Source organism: Sciurus vulgaris, assembly GCF_902686455.1.
Source record: "Sciurus vulgaris genome assembly, chromosome: 17".
Lineage (NCBI taxonomy): Eukaryota > Metazoa > Chordata > Mammalia > Rodentia > Sciuridae > Sciurus > Sciurus vulgaris.
The window spans coordinates 70,566,617-70,584,873 of record NC_136478.1 but is presented as its reverse complement, the minus strand read 5'-3'; the positions used below and the strand labels follow the sequence as shown (position 1 = coordinate 70,584,873).

The window sequence follows — 18,257 nt, the reverse complement described above, 5'->3', positions numbered from 1 at the left end:
CCCAAGGCCTTACACCTGCTTGCCAAGTGCTCTGCCTCTGCTTCACTCCCAGTCCTTTCTACATTATTTTGAGACAGCCTCTCACTAAATTGTCCAGGCTGGTCTTGAACATGTGCCCTCCTTCCTCACTCTCCTGAGTCACTGGGATTACACGTGCGTGCCCCATGCCTGGAGGCCTTTCTTGTTGAATCTTCTCCTTGCCATCGACCCCAGTCTACCCCAGTGCCTGTTGTTCAGGAGCAGGTTGTCAGCTCTGGCACTGCTATTCTGGGGCCACATCTTTCTGGGACTGGCCTGTGCTTTGTGGGATGCTCTGCAGCACCGCTGGCTTCTCACCACTAGATGTCAGTGAAGTCACCCTGCTGCCCAGGTATCTCCCAATGTGTCCAGGCCATTGCCAAGTGTCTTGGCGATGATGACAAGAAGGCCACAGATGCCCTAGGAGAACCACTAGGTGAGGGTGTGAACTTGGAGGCCAGCCCGAGGGTACTTACGACCGCGCTGAGGGTGCCTGTGTCCCGGAAGTCCTCCTGGAGCTGCCCTCCTGGTGGGCAATGTGGGCAGCTCCATTCAAGTGCAGGACCAGGACCCTCTTGCAGCTCCTGGCACAGAAGGAGCAGACCATGTGCTCCATCTTGGTGGCGATGTCGCTGACCACCACCACCTGGAAGTGGCTCAGGGCCTGTTGTATGAATTCCTCCTCCTGGATCTCATAGAGGCAGCTGAAGAGCTCCAGGGAGCCCTGCTGCAGGGTGGAGCCCTGGCTCCGAGCTTTGCTTTGGATCCACTCCAGCAGGTGCATCTTGACGTGCGGGGAGATCCTCCAGCAAAGATGCTTCTCCAGGTAGCTTCTCAGCTCCTCATTCAGTAGCCCAAACAGGAAGCGGACCGTGAGCGCAGGGAAACTCCTTTCTGAAAACCCGTATTCGGTCAACAGCCCAGTCAGGGTCTGGCCTGGACCTGGCCCACTCCCCCCACCCTCCAGGACGTAGTGCATGGCCGCAAAGAACTCCTGGAAGCTCAGGTGGATGAAGCTGTAGGACTTTTCACAGCCTATGTCCTTCTGGAAGAGGGTGGTGTTGAGGAAGGCAGAGACATCCGCCCCATCCAGGCCGTGTTTCCGGAGGTCCTGCTCCTCAAACAGGATTTTCTGATGCCACAGGCCCTCTGCTGCCAGAGAGCACAGCCCCCTGGGGTTAAGAGGGCGTTTGAGGGTGGGGGTCCCTGGTCTGGGTTGCATTAGACTCAGGAGGTAGAGCGTGTACATGGCGGTGGTGGTCCTGGAAGGCTGTCTCAAGAGCCCCCCGCCCTCCAGCTGCTGCTTGAGGCACGTGCAAATGACCCAGCACACCATGGGGACAAAGCACATGGTGAAGAGGGGCTCGTTGTCCCTCACGAAGCTCGAGACTTGGCTGGCCTGCTCGGCACTGCGGAAATACTTGGAGAAGTACTCCTCCCTTTCCTCCTCGGAGAAGCCCAGGATCTCCACGTGCCTGGGGTGCTCCAGCAAGCGGTGCAGCTTCTCCAAGGCCGAGGGCCGCGTGGTGATGAGCAGGGACAGCTCGGGCAGCAGCTTCTTCCGAATCAGGCTGCCAAGGAGCAGCTCGGTGGGACGTCTTTCCTCCCAGCGGACGCACCAGGGTCCCTGGGAATCGTGGAAAGCAGGCTTGAGCTCGTCGAAGCCGTCCAGGATGAGCAGCAGGCGCTCGGGGGCGCAGGCGAGCTCCCGCAGGGGCACCCTGGACTCCGGCCAGCAGCCGGAGAGGAGGTCTTGCGGGCTCTGCTCGGCAGCGCTCCGGTTCAGATCCCGGCAGTTAATGTAGAAGAGATAATCAAACCTGTCTCGGAAGAGCCTCCCGTCCGCCCAGTCCAGCATGAGCTTGTGGGCCAGTATGGACTTCCCCATCCCCGCTGGCCCCTGCAAGACCACGGTGCGTGGTGGTTCTGGGCGCTCCTCGTCTGGCTCAAAGAGGGTCTCTATCTGGATGGGGCTGGGCTCGTGTCCCATGGCTCTCGCGTGTCCCCGGCCTGTGTCCAGAAGCTTCTGCTGGGCCTGCATGGGATCTGCGTGCTCCTTCACCAGGAGCAGCCGGGTGTACCTGAGGCTGAGGTTGACGCATTCCCCGAGGCGCGCATTGTGGTCCTCCATCAGCCGGAATTTCCTGCGGATATAGTCCCTGTAGGTTTCCCGGGAATCTAGAGGGGAGCAACGGGGGATCCGTGGGAGACTCATCAGCAAGGAATCAACTCTGGGTCTAGCGCCTACCAGTCCTGCAGTGACCTTGGAACCGTTTTCAAGGTTGGTTCTTCTCTATGGAGACCTTGTCTAGTCACGGGAAGCTGAGGCTTTAACCTGTGCCCTTGTAGGTAAGAACACACCCTGTGCCTCCTACTCAGTCGCCAGACCCCCGAGCAGCAGCATCTCCAGGGAGCTGGCTGGATGCTGAACAGAGGCTGCATCCCAACAGAACCCCTGACTAGCTGGACAAGCAGAGCTCCCTTCTCTGCACCCCCTTTGGCAACCAGCAGGTGCATGCCTGCATGGAGGAGAGCGATCCCTTCCAGGAGTTCTCTGCTGAGGGTCTCAGGGGGTCGAGGGCTAAGGAAAACATGAAAGATCTTCCCTCTGTATGTACCTGGTGAGACCTTCCCACACCCTTGATGGAACATCTACAGAATGCTGCCTTCCACTTGGGTGTGACTCTCCCAGGGGAACTCAGTCAATCAGGTATCTGGAGACCATCCCTTCCTCCCTTGCGGGAATCTGGCCAGTCTTTGTGGACATGAAGTGTCCTCGAGGGCATACCAGGTGATGCAGGTTGCTAGAACACAGCTTTCTGTTCTGACTTGTATTTCAGGAGCCCCCCTGGGAATAGGAGTTTGGAGTCTCACCCGTAGAAAGACATTCTGCCTGGGGCTTCCAGCTGGGACCTGAAAAGCTTTCCTGGGACTCTCCAGGTCCATGGCTTCAGGTGTTGGTGTTTCCTGGATCTGGTGCCGTTTATTATCTCACTCTTGAATTTGCATTTTTGGTTTTGCTGTTGCTTCTGTATTATTATTATTTAAATAAGCACTATCTTATATAAAGTGAGTGTCTTTGTTGTTTATAGAATCTGACCTGGGAAATTCAGCAGTTGAACACACACATCACACTTGTACGTCACTGGGGGAAAGCCTGCTTGCATGGACGTCTATAAATAGTCTAGGACAGTGAATGGGGTGACCGCAGCTCTCTTCACAATGCCAAGATAAGCAATCAGCCTTGGGAATCAGTCTTTGGGACAGGAGTCCCCTGTGTTTCTTCTGTGTTAACAAACCAGTTAACCTTCTCTTTCCTTTTTCTCATGACCATTTCCTCCTTATTGAATTAGCATCGAGTCCGAGGACTGAGTTTTCAGCAACAAAGTTGGCCCCCCAGATGGGACCTGAGAGCAGCCCCCATTCCAGTTTTCTTGAGCAGGTCTGGCACTCCACGTGATCCCATTTCCATGCTGAGGATACACAGCATGAAAGCAGACTGCTGGAGAAATTCTGAGTTTGTCTCAGACCAAACCACAGGAGCCGTTGCTGTAAGGGAGGGACTGAGGGACCCTCCCAGCAGCTGCTGAAGTTCTTCTTGCTTCAGGGAACTTCTGCCTTTTCTCTCCGAACTGCAGAAGTTGCTCCATCATTTGCACTACTTGGAGAAAAAGGAAACCAAACTCGGGAAAGCCACGACACCCTCGGCCATTTGGTAAATCCCCCGGTGTGCAGGCTGAGACACTTGACTCCACACACTTGGTTCCTGTTTGTGGGAACATCTGGTCCCTCTTTTTGGGGATAGCTGTGGTGCCCGTGGTGTAGGAGTCAGAGTTCAGTGGGACTCTGAGAACCTAAGGATAAGTACTCCCTTCTGCTCTGTTCTAGGTGCTCACCTGTTTGTTGGCTCAGACTTGGGGATTCTGTCTTTGGGAAGAGCTTGGCTGGTCAATTTAAAGGTTCCCGGGCTGGGGAGATAGCTCAGTTGGTAGAGTGCTTGCCTCTGAGGCAAGCCTCTAAGGCCCTGAGTTCAATCCCCAGCACCGCTAAAATAAAATAAAATAAAGGTTCCTATCTGTTGGCCTTGGTTTGGGCCTCCTGTCTGGCTCTCTCTCTCGATCTGTACAATCTTACAATTGGAGCTGGTCTGTCAGAGGTAAAGTCAGTTGAAGAGAGGGCCACCTCTAAGTCTGTCTAAGATAATATTCTTTACTGTAATGATCTGGATTTTTAAATAGCTTCCTAGGTTATTGTACAATCTTACAGTTGGAGTTGGTCCATCAAAGGTAAAGTAAGTGGAAGAAATTTGTACCTGCAGGTCTGTCTGTTTAAAAGTCCCATCTTGGGCTGGGGAGTTAGCTCAGCTGGTAGAGTGCTTGCCTTGCAAGCACAAGGCCCTGAGTTCGATCCCAAGTACCACACACACACAAAAAAGTCCCATTTCTCAGCCTTGGTTTCGGTGATCCTCTCTCATCTGTTTTCTGTCTTTACTGGCCCTTTAAGACATGGACCATGCTGCATTGATCTTACTGGTAGTCTCTTGAGCAGAGCGATCCTGGCTGCATGAGCCACCTATAGGGATAAGCCTGTGTAAAAGACGGAGGGTTTACTGTAACACAATCTGGCCTCTGAAGGGTTTTTCTAGATCATTGTACAATTTTTTTTAGTATTATTTTTTATTCAGATTTTTTAATGTTTACAGACTGCATTTTGATTCATTATACACAAACGGGGTACAACTTTTCATTTCTATGGTTGTACACAATGTAGATTCACACCATTCATGTAATCATACATCTACATAGGGTAATACTGCCTGTCTCATTCTACTGTTTTTCCATCCCCAGCCCTCCCACCCCATTTTTCTCTACACCATGCAAAGTTCCTTCATTCTTCTCTTCCCCTGCCACACCCCTCATTATATATTGTCACGCACTTATCAGGAAAATATTCAGACTTTGGTTTTTATTATGCAATCTTGACATTGAGTTGTTGGTCTGTCAGGGGAAAAACATATGAAACAGGCATTTATGCAGTTGCATGATAAGGGGTCTGAACCCTCAGGAACTAAGTTTAAGGTACCAAAAGTCACTGCTTCTGTTGTGCAAGGATAACAGGACAACAGAAGAAAGGGTAAAAAAGATCCCTGCCCTAGGTAGGCCTTGTCCGGTCACCCGCCATCTGCCCTGGGGACCTATGATGTTGAATGCCCTTAACTGTCCACACCCCACCCAACAGAGGACAGGACTGTGGGTCACTTCCCCCAACGTCACCCCTTTCAGCAGGAAGTAGCTTGGCGATGTTGCTGCCTACTTTCCATAGAAATGGAATGTAGAGATCGGCAGTGGGAAATTGAAGCAGGGGTTCACTTGATGCTCCAACTATGTCCCTTGTCGCTTTGACACTTATGTGTTTCTTTTCTCTAACCACCTCCTTCCTGATCACTGCTCCATAATCTCAATTTCTCTGAACCACCTCTTTAAAATCCCCTGTTACCTATGAGGGGCAGAATCACAGCCTTTGGGACAGGAGTCCCCTGTGTTTCTCTTTTGCTAGCAAATTAACACACCATCCTTTTCCTTTTTCTCAAAAAAAAATAAAAAATAAAATAAAGGAGCCAGCCTCAGTACCCAGCCTCAGATGAGCACATAATGAAATATGGTAGAATTCCATGGAACTCTATCCTGAACCACTGACAGCCCCAATTGGCAGGGACTGTTTCCACCATGCTGATCGACAAGGTCGGAGCATGGGGAGGGGCTTGGCAAGGCCACCATTCCAGGAATCTGCCACTGTCACCTCTCCTAGGAATTGGACGTTTTCTTGTAATTATCATACTTATAACTATGCAACTGCAAATCATATGCCCTGATTGTTGTGATGAGAATTCAACCTCAGTGAGTCTGCGGAGCTTGGGAGAGGGTGAGGAATGCTTTATAAAATGCACCGCTATCACACATAATAAGTCTGAGGTACAGAGTTTGAGGAGTTCTTCATAAACTACGGTTACAGGAATTGCTTGCTCCTGTGCTGACCACACCTGCCCCAGGTAATGCTTTACCAGTAAACAGCCTTACAAACAGGAGACTTGTTGTCCCCACAGTACTAGGACCACCCTACTTAGCTACAAGATTGGGGGACGTTTGTGGAACCCACCTAGAGGGAAACAAGCGAATAAGTATAAGGACTCCCTCCCACAGAGCCACCTCCTCCCTATACAGCACTGTACAATGAAAATGGTGAATGAATAGTTAATATTTATGGTAAATGGACGAATGTCCAATATTTGTCCTTCCTTCAAAGGCTTGGACGTCAAGGGCCACCCTGGAAATGTAGGAACAAAGAACAAAGAAACAGCACATGCAAACAACTAGAAAAACATTATCTTAAGATCAGATGCCCTCATTGCATGTTAACTGGTTATGAGTGGTTTACGCTGGGTTAGGTCTCACATGTTATTACAGCAGGAGGAGGACGAATCAATAACGTAAAGAATATTAGGATAAAACTGAAGCACTCACACTGATTGTTTGGCAGTAAGTAACCTAACTTAGTCTAACTGAGCTTGTTTAGGTAACAGAGTAGACGTTTAAGGTTAAGTCAAAACCATAATAGTATGAGCTAAAGATTAAGTGCACGTTTTGCTTAGCAGTTTGGTAAATGTAGCTTAAAACAAAAGAGTCACTATGCTGACAATAGGTCTGACACCAGAGGGTGAACGAAGGCCAGTGGGATGAAAAGAGGAAAGTACCTTTCGCTGTAATTTGCTTATGTGAGTAACTTTAAGTGAATATAGAAAGTTGGCCTTAATGTACCCGCTCTGTGTTAGACACCTGCTGGAGAGTGCGGTTAATGACGAATCTTGTGGTAATTTCTCTATAACTTGGATCTTGTTTAATCCTGCTTTACTTAATACTATAAAAGAAGAGCTCAAATAAATCTGAGCAGCTCCAAGTTGCTCTAGGGATTCGTGTTGTTCCTCTGCCGCTCCACCCATCCTTCGGGGACACTTCGAGTTGTCGGAGCTGGCTCCTGGCACCCGTTCCTGTCATTTGTGACAACAGGGACCACCTGGAGGACGTGCTAAGTTAGAACATGGGGCACAGAGAGGCCCCGCAGATCTCCCTTGTGTGTGGAGTCTGCCTGGCAAGAGCGAGGGCAGCGGGCCAGAGCCTGGTGGGTGAGGAGGGAGATGTGGCCAAGTGCACCACGTGTCAGGCAGCCCGAGGAACAGGTCTTGAGACCTATGGTGCAGCACAGTGACTCTAGTTGGTAATGATGCAAATTTCACAGGGAATTTCCTATGTCTCACCAAAAACTGCTGCATGAACACTGTGTGCCCATGCTAATTAGTCTGCTCAGTCATCCCACTATGTGTACCTGTATCCAAATCGCACATGCTGTCCCTTGAATGTACAGATGGTGACGAGTCAGTTAAACATGATATTAATGGGGCTGGGGTGGCTCAGTGGCGGAGCCCTGGCCTCGTGTTGCAGGCCCCTGGGTTCCATCCCCAGCCACCACACCACTGAACACAAGCCAGCACAGCGGAACCCTCATGCTCTGCACTGCCTGGAGGACACGGGTCTCTGGGCCAGACACTGCGGGCCGCCGTCCCCCTGAGGGCTGTGACCTGCCAGCCCCTGCACCTCAGCCCACAGCTGGATCCTGCTCAGGCTCTTGCTCCAGGGCCCCGCAGGGAGGGGCACACAGGCCCCAGGGGGAGCCAGGGCCTGAGCTCACTGGAGGGGAAACAGACGCTGCGACACAGACGGGAACCGAGGCTCTCCAGCCGCGGGGGCAGAGAGGGGAGCTCCAGCTGAGGTGCTGGGCCACACAGCTCCTGGCCCAGTCTCTCCCTCCTCTGCCTGCTGGCACTTCAGCCTGGGCTGTCAGCGTGGGGCTGCCAGGGGCCCCGGGACACTGAGCACCTCCATGTGCCAAGTGCAAGAAGGACTGGATCCTACCTCAGTGTTTATTGACTTAGCTGCGGGGATGGAACGAGGGACGCTCCACCCGAGCTTCATCCCAGCTCTCCCTGCTTTTTATTTTAAGACTGGCTCTTGCTACTTGCCCAGGCTGGCCTGGACTTGGGATCCTCTTGCCTCAGCCTCCTGAGGAGCTGGGATCACAGGCGTGCACCACACCCTGCAATTTTAATGAGACTCTATTCAGATAAAAACTTGAGAGTTGGTGCAAGCCACTGAACAACTTGTGTATGTGAGTCTCGTTTTTCAACTCTAATTCCTATGAAACCTAAATATGAACCAAGTATGATGAATTAAAATTTAGAAATTGAAATGAGATGTGTGTTAAGCTACACCAGATGTTGAAGAGAGTATGAAAGAATGTGAATTAGTTCCTGGCACAGTGGAGCCTGTCTGTGATCTCAGAGACTCAGGAGGCTGAGGCAGGAGGAGCACAAGTTCAAGGCCAGCCTCAGCAGCTTGGTAAGGCCATAAGGAACTTAGTGAGACCCTGTTTAAAATAAAACGTTCAGGGGATGTGTTTCAGTGATGGAGGACTCCTGGGTTCAATCCCCAATACAAAAAAAAAATTTCCTAATCAATAGTATTTCATATTGTTCACATGTTGAAATAATACTTGGGGTGTATTGAATTTAATGAAATGGTCTCTTAAAATTAATTTCATTTGTTTTTGCTTTGTTTTCTGGGTGCTGGGATGGAACCTGGGCCCTCTGCATTTGGCCAAGCACTTTCCCTGGGGCCACATCCCAGCACCAAGAGCCCCGTTTTCTCCCCACCTACGGGATTCTGTTCAGCAGTGAGTGCTGACCACAGTGCTCGTGAATGGTGAATGCTGGCCCTTCACAAGCCCCAGAGGGTGAACTGCAGCTTGCCAAAGCCATCCTGAGCAGGTTTCTCCCTACACCAGTGGCAGGTCTGGGATGTGTGTGGACCCCAGTCCTGGTCAGTAGCCCCACCAGCATGATGGCTAAGGGCCAGGGAGCTCATTGGAGGGAATTCATCTGGATAAAGTGACAGACTCTTTTATTCTTTTATTTTATTTTGAGACATGGTCTCAGAGTTGGCCAGGCTGGTCTTGGTCTTGGGATCCTCCTGCCTCAGCCTCCAGAGTCTCTGGATGTACAGGCGTGCACCACCACCCTGCCTAAGTGACAGGCTCTGGATTCTCTTGAGGATGGAGGCGTGACCCTGCCCTTGGTCCCTGCTCAGGATTCACTGGGGGAGGTCCTTGTAGCCATCATCCAGCCATGAGCTGACCAGTGTGGGGACACATGCCCACAGACAGAGCTTGCCTGACCTGAAGCACAGGAGGAAGTCTGGCTGCGGTGGCGTTAACCACCACCACGTGGCTGATGGGCACCTGGCGCCAGCCTCACCTTTCCTTGGAGTGTCGGGACAGACTTCCACAAGGCCTGCTGATGGACTTCCAAGTGAGCACCAACCACCCGCTGGAGTAACTGGAAGAGAAACTTTGGGGGATCAGCAAGCGCAGAAGCCACAGTAGCTACTGTTACATCTCCAGGCTGCTCCGCTCCCCTGAGCACCCCCTGCCTGGAGCATCCAGGACCCGCCTCACCTCCCAGGCCTGTCCTCGGCCCTGAGCTTGTGTTCCAATGCCGTGTGGAGCAGGTGCAAGGAAATCGACAGCCACTGAGACCTCAGATAATGAGTGACAGAAGTTAAGTGTGAACCCTGGGCCCTGGGGCAGGGATGGCTCCCAGGGGGCCAGTTCTCCTGCTGTGGGGCCCAGCCGCACCCTGCCTGGTCGCCAGCCCAACAGCTTTCCCTCCCTGCCAGCCAGGAAATCATTCAAGCAAGCCAAGCGCATTCTCTCTTGAGAGCCAGGCAGCAGCTGCCCTTAGGCTAGAGAGCCTGCCCTTGCTGGTCCACTCAGTCCCCAGGTAACCTGACTCGTGTGACTCCTCCTGGTGGGCGGCGTCCCTGTCCCCCAGGCCCTGGGCCTATAGGGGTCGCCCTTCTGCGTGTCACTTTCTGTGGTTTCAGTGGCCCACAGTCAACCATGGTCTGAAAATAGTAACTGGAACTTTCCAGAAATAAGTAATTGCTAAGTTTTAAGTTGCCCGCATCATAGCGGCATGAAGAAGTCTGAGGCCACGCTCCTGTTCCACCCAGGACAGGAACCGTCCCTTGGTCCAGCGGTCACCCTGTGTGTGCCGCCTCCCCGTCAGGCCTCTGGCGCCCGCTCAGCCATCAGAGCCACCGCTGCAGCCCTGCGGTACTGGTGGTCAGGTCGTCCTGACTTACCGGGCAGTGGCCCCAAAGCACGAGAGCAGCCGTGCGGGCAGTTTGGATGTGCCTCCTGAGTTTTGTGACAGAATCTCGTTATGCTCATTCTATTTGCTGTTGGTTCTTGTTGACCTCTTACTGCATCAGATTCACACATTAAGCTTTATCATGGGTATGTGTGTACGGGGAAAGTCCGGATATATAGGATTTAGTCCTAACTGCAGCTTCAGGCACCTTCTTGGGGTCTGGAGCGAGTCCCCTGTGGTAAGCAGGACCACTGCATGTGGCCAATGCATGTGGTCAGTGTCATCTACCCAGTGCGGGGTGTCCCCTGCCCAGCCATGTCATACCAGGTGGGGTGACAGATCTCCCCTTCATGAATGGGGTGAGTAGCAGGTGCTCACAACCGGGGAGGAGACAGTGGACATGAGACCTGAGTGGCGAGGGCCAGATGCATGACCAAGGGCATTCTGCATTCTTTTTTCCTTTTCCTTTCTTTCCTTTCTTTCTTTTTTTTCCCCTGTGTGTCTGTGTGTGTGTGTGTGTGTGTGTGTGTGTGTGTGTGTGTGTGTGTGGTACTGGGTGCGGATTGAGCTCAGGGCACTGAGTACCATGGAGCTACATCCCCAGCCCTTTTTATTTTTATTTTTTATTTTGAGACAGGGATTCTTCAAATGGCCAGGGCTGGCCTCAAACTTTGATCCTCCTGCCTCAGACTCCTGAGTTACAGCCATGTTCCACTATGCCTGGCCCTCCCTGTTCCTGAGGAGGGGAGAGGAGGCAGCTCAGTGTCCTCTCTGTCCCATGCAGCAATGGCTGGAAACGGCTGAGCCCTTGCTGCCTGCGTGCTGAGCCCTTTGCAGGTGCTGGGTGTCATGAGCCTGTCTGAGGCAGGTCACTGCTCTCCTCTGGGCCTCCGCCTGTTCACCCGTGTTACAGGGCCCAGCGTCCTCGGTACTGGGATGGAGCCAGGGTGCTGTTCCACTGAGCTCCATGTGCAGCCTTTTCTATTTTGTATTTGGTGACACGGTCTCTCTAAGTTGCTCAGGGTCTCTCTAAGCTGCCCGGGCTGTCCTTGACCCTGGGACTTTCTCTCTCATGCTCCCCAGTTACTGGGAGCAGGCTGCAGACCACCTTGCCCAGCCTCACCCTGCATTTGAAGCGTGCCCTGCATCACAGTGCACAAGGCGCAGGGAGCCATGGACACACGTCGGCTCCCTCGCGATTATTTCATAAGGTGGAAGACAGAACAAAAGACACAGGAGAATTTTAAAGAGGAGATTCAAAGGCTCCCTTCCACGTGTTCTCTGTTGGAGTTGTAATTCACGTGTTTTTTTGGGAAACAGTCATTTCCGAGATACTCTGGTGCATCTCTAAAGTCTGGATTACTTCCTTCCCATGGTGGGTGTGTGTGCTCAGGGACAGATAACTCTGCCTAGGATGGGGAAGAAAGGAAACCCTGTTTCACTGATTTAGATTGGGGGAGAGGTTAGGGAGGCGAAGGAGAGAGAAAGAGAAAGAAACATGTTCATTTAAAAATAAGTTGCAGTGGCAGAAATTCAAGGGCTACATTCAAAGCCTAGGGGACACGGTTACACTACCTCCTTGTGTTTCTTGGACTGTCCTGTCCTGTTGACCACTTCCTCCACCCTTGACATACCCTTTCCCTGGTTCTGTGCATCCTTCTCCTAGATCACTCCCCCTTTAACCTGCTGGCTCATCCATGGCTGGCCACCTATGCTGTGCTAGAATTTCTAGATTCTGTCCCTGGCCTGCTTTGCTCTCCCTTGTCTGCATTCTTGGGTTCATTATTCCTTTGCCTACCGACACCCAGCTTTATCTCCTTGGTCCTGACATTTACGGTGCTGTAGACCTGCATGCCAATGCCTACTGTCAGCCAGTGGGATGTTTCAAAGACTCGGTGTCCACGTGACTTAAATAAGGTCAGCAAATGGTTCCCAGCTGAGCTGTGCCCTGCACCTGAGGTCCAGCTACTCAGGAGACTGAGGCAGGGGGATCTTTTGGACAATGCAGTGAGACCCCATCTCTAAATGAATAAGTGAGGACAGGGGTGTAGTTCAGTCACACAGCACCACTGGTGGTCCTGGGTTCCATCCTCAGCAACACTCACACACACACACACACACACACACACACACACATGCACACACACACACGACTTTGTGGTTTAGAATCCCTGCCACTGAATTCTTTCTCTGCCCCTATGTGATTGTGGGGCTGGGGGGGGATGTATGTTTTTTCTTCCAGTACTGGGGATTGAACCCAGGGATGCTTTACCATTGAGTGACATACCCAGCCCTTTTAATGTTTTATTTGGAGACTGAGTCTCATAAAGTTGCTAAAGTTCTTAAATTGCTGGGCTCCAACTTGGAATCCTCCTCCCTCATCTTCCAGCGTAGCTGTGAGATATATGTGAATCTTGTTGGAAGCCTCTTACCAGTTTTGCAACCCAGAATTGCTTTCATTTCTGTGACACATGGAGGGAGGCAGCACATCATCTCCCAGTATCTGTGTAAGGGAAGGAGTGTGGCTTCCCTGGGCACCATGATTCAAGTTACAAACTATCAGCTATTGTAAAGAAAGAAGTTTCTTTTTCCCTCATGAGAAAACTGAGAGTCACCGTTAAGTTAGGATGAAATATGTAACATCTCCCTCACTTGAAGACTGTTATCTGAGAACAGCAAACAATGGTCTGTGTCTGCTTGAGCATATGAAAGGGTGAGATTTTACTGTCTTTGCAGTGTCTTACTGTATAGCCTGTGATATGAATCACATTCTGATTTCAGTGTTTATTCAATAAGACAACTTTTCTTAAATTGGGTGTGATGGTGCACACCTGTAATCCCAGCTAATTTGGAAACCCAAGCAGAAGGATCACAAGATCAAGGCAGGTCTCAGCAATTTAGTAAGACCAAGACTCAGAAATAGAAAGGACGAGACATGTAGTTGAGTGCTGAGATTTCTTAATGCTCTGAGTTCAACCTGCAACACCAAACGCCTACATGCCGCCCACCCCCATCCCCGCCACCCGAACCAAACCAAAAGAACCTGCTTTCATTCTCTTTTCCCCAACAGGAGCTCTCAGGCTCTATCATCTATTGGTTAGGGAGACTTTTTTCTTTTTTCCAATCATACTTAAACGATATATTCCATTTCCCGTCTAAAACTATTCGATTTCATATGTTTCTGGAAGACTCCACACCTGCCGAACAACTAAATATGTGCCCTGATTTTACTACATCTGAAACCAACAATGCAAACTGATTACAGGATTCGCAAAGACACCGGCAGCGGACAGCAGGACCTGGCGGGCTGGGACTTGCACTCCCAGGGTGACCCCAACAGGCCTGCCCCGGTGCTCACAGCCTGCCTCCGCTGCCTCACCCCTGCCCAGGCCACCCATTCCGCCTCTTTGGCACGAGCTCTGAGGGATGCGCCCGCCCCACCTCTTGTCTTCCATTGGGTACGCGGCTGATGGCGGCAGAGGCTTCGACCAATGGGAATGAGGAGCCATCAGCCCCGCCCCAAGGCTGGGGCCCCGACTATAAAAGGCCTGATCCTGAGCCACTGGGGACTTCCTGCACGAGACCTCCAGTCTGGGTTCGTGTAGCCTCCTGGCGGGTTTTCATGACCACATGGACCCTGACGGCCAGCTCCAAAAGGCACAGAAGGACACTGGCTTACTCTCACCTTTCTCAGCTTCCAAACAGAGGCGGCGGTCCTCTCGCGTACAGCGCAGGCTCACAGGTGAGGAAAGAAACTGCCCGACCTGTGGGCAGGGGCGAAAGGGCCAGCCCATGGAAGTCTGGGGTGTGTTGAAGGAAGAGTTGACACCCCTCTCTTCCCTGTCCCTTTCCCTCCCTCCTTTCCATCTGCTCTCGTTTCTGAGGAGCTGCAGCAGGCCAAATGCAACCCAGCAACCCAACCAGGTGAGAGTGCCTTTGCCTTGGCGTCCAGACGGGGCATGGAGGGCGTCCCAGGGTGAAGAGCGGTGACGAGCGGAGTGTTGGCTCCTGGACGTGCGCTGCTGTTTGCCAGCCAAACACCCCTGGCTGGGCCCTGGAGATGGGAGGATGAAGAGAGAGGGGAAAGAGGAGCATTCGGGTCCCCTACTCCCCTCCACCGTCTCCAGAACTGGGACTCCTTTCTTCCTATCCGCTCAGGAGGCACTTCACAATCGATGACTTTGAAATCGGACGTCCTCTGGGCAAAGGTAAATTTGGGAACGTCTACCTGGCTCGATTGAAGAAGAACCATTTCATCGTGGCCCTGAAGGTCCTCTTCAAGTCCCAGCTTGAGAAGGCGGGACTGGAGCACCAGCTGCGCAGGGAAGTCGAGATCCAGGCGCATCTTCAGTAAGGACAGGCTCTGCCTGAGAGCCTCACACGGCTCTCCTCCCTACTTTTTCTTCCTGCTCTGACATCTGAACTCCGCCTTTCCCACTACCCCCATTTAGTATCCCTTGACTTTGATTTTTCTGTGCTGCTCATTCCAGTTAAATTATATAAAGTTTCTTCCCTCGGTCGACATCCCAATCCTGATGTCTGTTCCCTGACTCCTGTCACTTGCTCCTGCTTTCATTCTGGTCCCAGCACACTTTGCCACTTGTGTGACCAGTCACTGGTAATAGTAGCATCGTGTTTTGGGCTCAGGGAGAAGTTTGACCCACCCTCCATCCCTCCTGCAGACACCCAAACATCCTACGCCTGTACAACTATTTCCATGATGCTCGCCGGATATACCTGATTCTGGAATATGCTCCCAGGGGTGAGCTCTACAACTTTTTGCAGAAAAGCGGCCCCTTAGATGAGCAGCGAACGGCCACGGTGAGGGGACCCTGAACTCTGGGGGCCTTGGGTTTACTGCGGGCCTGTGGTGGGGGTGGGGGCTCTGTGGTTGGTTAGGTTGCTTTTCAAAAGATCATTTCTGAATTTTATCTGTATATCTTCTATAGATGTGCTTTCATACCTTAATTATCCCCAGTGTGTCTCCAGAATATTGTGTGTATAAAGTTGGATTCATTTCTCGTAATCAACAGAACCTAGCTTCACTGTGTTATACAAAATATGAAAACAAAAAACACACATATTGAAAGGCTCTGAGGGATTTACTGAATAAATGAGTGGAACTGATAACTTGAGATTTCTAGAGGGCACCAGAAAGGGCCCCACAGCCATGGTCATCCCAACAGTAGTGGTTGGGTCAGCTTGCCCTCAGGATGGATGACTCCATGCTGCCTCCTGATTCTTACTCCCTTGTTCAGGGCTCAGGTTTTTGGGAGATCATGTGATTGGCTCTGTGGAGGTTCTCTATCTGGCTACATGCTGTGGGAGGGCAATAGAATCTGTCCCTTTCAGCATCCATCCTTTTCTACCTCACAAAGTGGGGGAGAGAAAATTCTTCCCAAACTGTACCTGTGGCACCACTAAAAAGAGTATTGGAGTGAGTTGCCAAGAACAAGATTTCTCTGCACCCCCGAGGTCCACAGTGAGCATTCTGTCTCATGGGGGAGGCTTCCCTTCCAAATGGCTCTAGCTTTGTTCACAGATAATGGAGGAGTTGGCAGATGCTCTGACATACTGCCACAAGAAGAAGGTGATTCACAGGGATATTAAGCCAGAGAATCTGCTGCTGGGACTGATGGGTGAGGTGAAGATCGCAGACTTTGGCTGGTCTGTGCATGCCCCCTCCCTCAGGTAGGTCAGACTGTGTTGGGGTGGGGCCCAGGTGCCAGTAAGGAATGATCCAATTGAATTCATTGCAAATGTAAAACTCAGATACAAACCTGGACTGAACACTGCCTTTTCAAGCAGATAAATTTCAAATTAGTTGCAGGGGTGGGGATATAGCTGAGTGGTAGAGTGCTTGTCTAGCATACGTGGAGCTGTGGGTTCAGTCCCCAGTACTGTGAATAAAATTTAAACACGCACTTAATGTGGCCCAACTGGTACTTTTTATTTTCTGATCTTTGTTAATATATAACTTTAGCAATAAGATTCCATGTAAATAACTTAAAATCCATTGTCCTATTTCCAGCAGAGTATTTTTCTGTATGAATAGATTATAATACATTCACTCAGTCCTTAGTGTATCATCACTTTGTTTCAAATCTTTCTTTCTTTTTTTGGGGGGAGTGCTGGAGATCGAACCCAGGGCCTTGTGCTTACAAGGCAAGCACTCTACCGACTGAGCTATCTCCCCAGCCCCTCAAATCTTTCTTGATGTTGAGAATATTTTTGCAAAAGAGTTCTGAATCATGAGCTAAATAATTGCATGAATTTCAAACAGTGGTAATGGGTCCCAGTACTTGCTTTCTCTGAACCATGGTCCACATTAAATGCTGGTGTGGTCAAACCCCAGGGCTTGTGAGGGGACTGTCCAGGAGGTCCCTTATTCTAGGCCTCTACCCAGTTGGTCCCTTCCGCCCTCCTCTAGGAGACAGACAATGTGTGGGACCCTGGACTACTTGTCCCCAGAGATCGTCGAAGGCAGAATGTACGATGAGAAGGTGGACCTGTGGTGCGTTGGCGTGCTCTGCTATGAGCTGCTGGTGGGCAAGCCGCCCTTTGAGAGCGCCTCTCAGAGTGAGACCCAGAGGCGCATCCTCAAGGTGGGATGGCCCTCCACAGGCGTTCATGGCAGGGAGCTGGTTGGGCATAGCTGCTCAGCCTGCAGGGACTGGAGCACACACCCGAGATGACCTGCTAAGATCAGAAGAGTGCCTTGAAGAGACTCAAAGAAGGCAAAGAATACTGGGCAAAGAAGTTAACCTCTCTTTCTTCCTTGACCTCATCAGGTGGATGTGACGTTTCCTCCCTCAATGCCCGTGGGGGCTCAGGACTTGGTCTCCAAGCTTCTTAGGTTCCAGCCCTCGGAGCGGCTGCCCCTGGCTCAGATTCTGGTGCATCCCTGGGTGAAGGCTCACTCCCGGAGGGTGTTGCCTCCCTGTGCTCAGAAGGCCTCCTGAGTCCATCGACCTCTGTCTTTCCTGTGTATCCAGGGAACTGTCCCTCATCTTGTCTTTTTATTTATTTATTTATTTATTTATTTTTATGTTGGAAGCTAATTAATAAAAACAGACTCATTTAATGTGAGGTCCTTTTGGTTGTGTGAGTTGGTGTGCAACTGGGCAGTCTTTATTTTTGGAAAGAGGAGAACTGCCCAAGATGATACCCTCTTGGCCTTGCAGAGGCGACTTGATTCTCCTTGAGCACAGCTGGATAACATCTGCTGATAAAGGCTCTGGGGTTCATAACCTCCTGCCCATCTGTGGTTCCTGCACTCAACTCTTCCCCATGTTTTAGGACATTTGTAGCTGGGACCTTCATCAAACCCAAGGTCCACCCTCTCTGAGGCATCAGTGTGCTGCCATTCTGAAGTAAAACTAGTTCACCGCATTCCAAGGCCACCCGATTCTCAAACGTACCCACAGACACCCCTATCCCATACCATCGGGTGACAAAGGCAGCGTCCCTCCCAAGGTCTCAGCCTCTGCCCTTCCAGACTGCCCCACATTTCCACGTGGTAGCCTCTCTGCATCCATGACAGCCAAGTCAACCGCCAGACTCCAGTTGTAAACTCAGGGATGTTTCCTGCTCCCTGCGGCCATCTTTCTCACCAGCGCTGCTTTTGAACAGTCTCCTCTCAGTGGCAAATGTCCAACAGAGGCAGGACTGATTCCCGGTATGAACAGAGGTACTTGCATCAGCCATGCAGACTATAAAGAAGAGGGCTGGGCGTGTAGCTCCGTGGTGGGGTGCCATGCACAAGGCCCTGGGTTCCACCCTGGCGCTGCAATAAAGAGTAAAGACGTGCAATAGAGAGTGAAGTACCAGTCATTCTGCATTCTACTCTCAAGGGGACAGTCCCACTGCTGAATGGCCAAATGCTCCCAGGCACTGGGTTATAATCTGCATCTTCAGTGCTTACATCTCTGTGCTTTCTAGTTTTATCCTATCAGTTGTCTTGAGTTTATATTTCAAT

At 51.2% G+C, this 18,257-nt stretch overlaps 2 protein-coding genes across 5 annotated transcripts; one reads left to right on the top strand and one right to left on the bottom strand.

The window, feature by feature from the left end:
• Positions 1–201: 201 nt before the first annotated feature.
• Positions 202–9,860, bottom strand: LOC306648239 (NACHT, LRR and PYD domains-containing protein 12-like). Its single transcript, XM_079118175.1, has 2 exons — positions 9,383–9,860; positions 202–2,196 (listed from the first exon to the last, which is right to left on the bottom strand). Exon 2 carries the CDS (start codon positions 2,147–2,149, stop codon positions 491–493), a length of 1,659 nt encoding a protein of 552 aa, XP_078974301.1. The 5' UTR covers positions 2,150–2,196; positions 9,383–9,860; the 3' UTR covers positions 202–490.
• Positions 9,861–13,355: 3,495 nt separating this feature from the next.
• Positions 13,356–17,309, top strand: LOC306648259 (aurora kinase C-like). 4 transcript variants are annotated; one of them, XM_079118237.1, is made up of 7 exons: positions 13,356–14,021; positions 14,176–14,203; positions 14,438–14,629; positions 14,962–15,100; positions 15,822–15,970; positions 16,710–16,884; positions 17,071–17,309. In XM_079118237.1, exons 1-7 carry the CDS (start codon positions 13,910–13,912, stop codon positions 17,239–17,241), a joined length of 966 nt encoding a protein of 321 aa, XP_078974363.1. In that variant the 5' UTR covers positions 13,356–13,909; the 3' UTR covers positions 17,242–17,309. The 4 variants fall into 4 exon arrangements, with proteins under 4 accessions (XP_078974363.1, XP_078974362.1, XP_078974361.1 ...); XM_079118236.1 differs by having other exon boundaries at positions 14,173–14,203; XM_079118235.1 differs by having other exon boundaries at positions 14,167–14,203.
• The last annotated feature ends 948 nt before the right edge of the window (positions 17,310–18,257 follow it).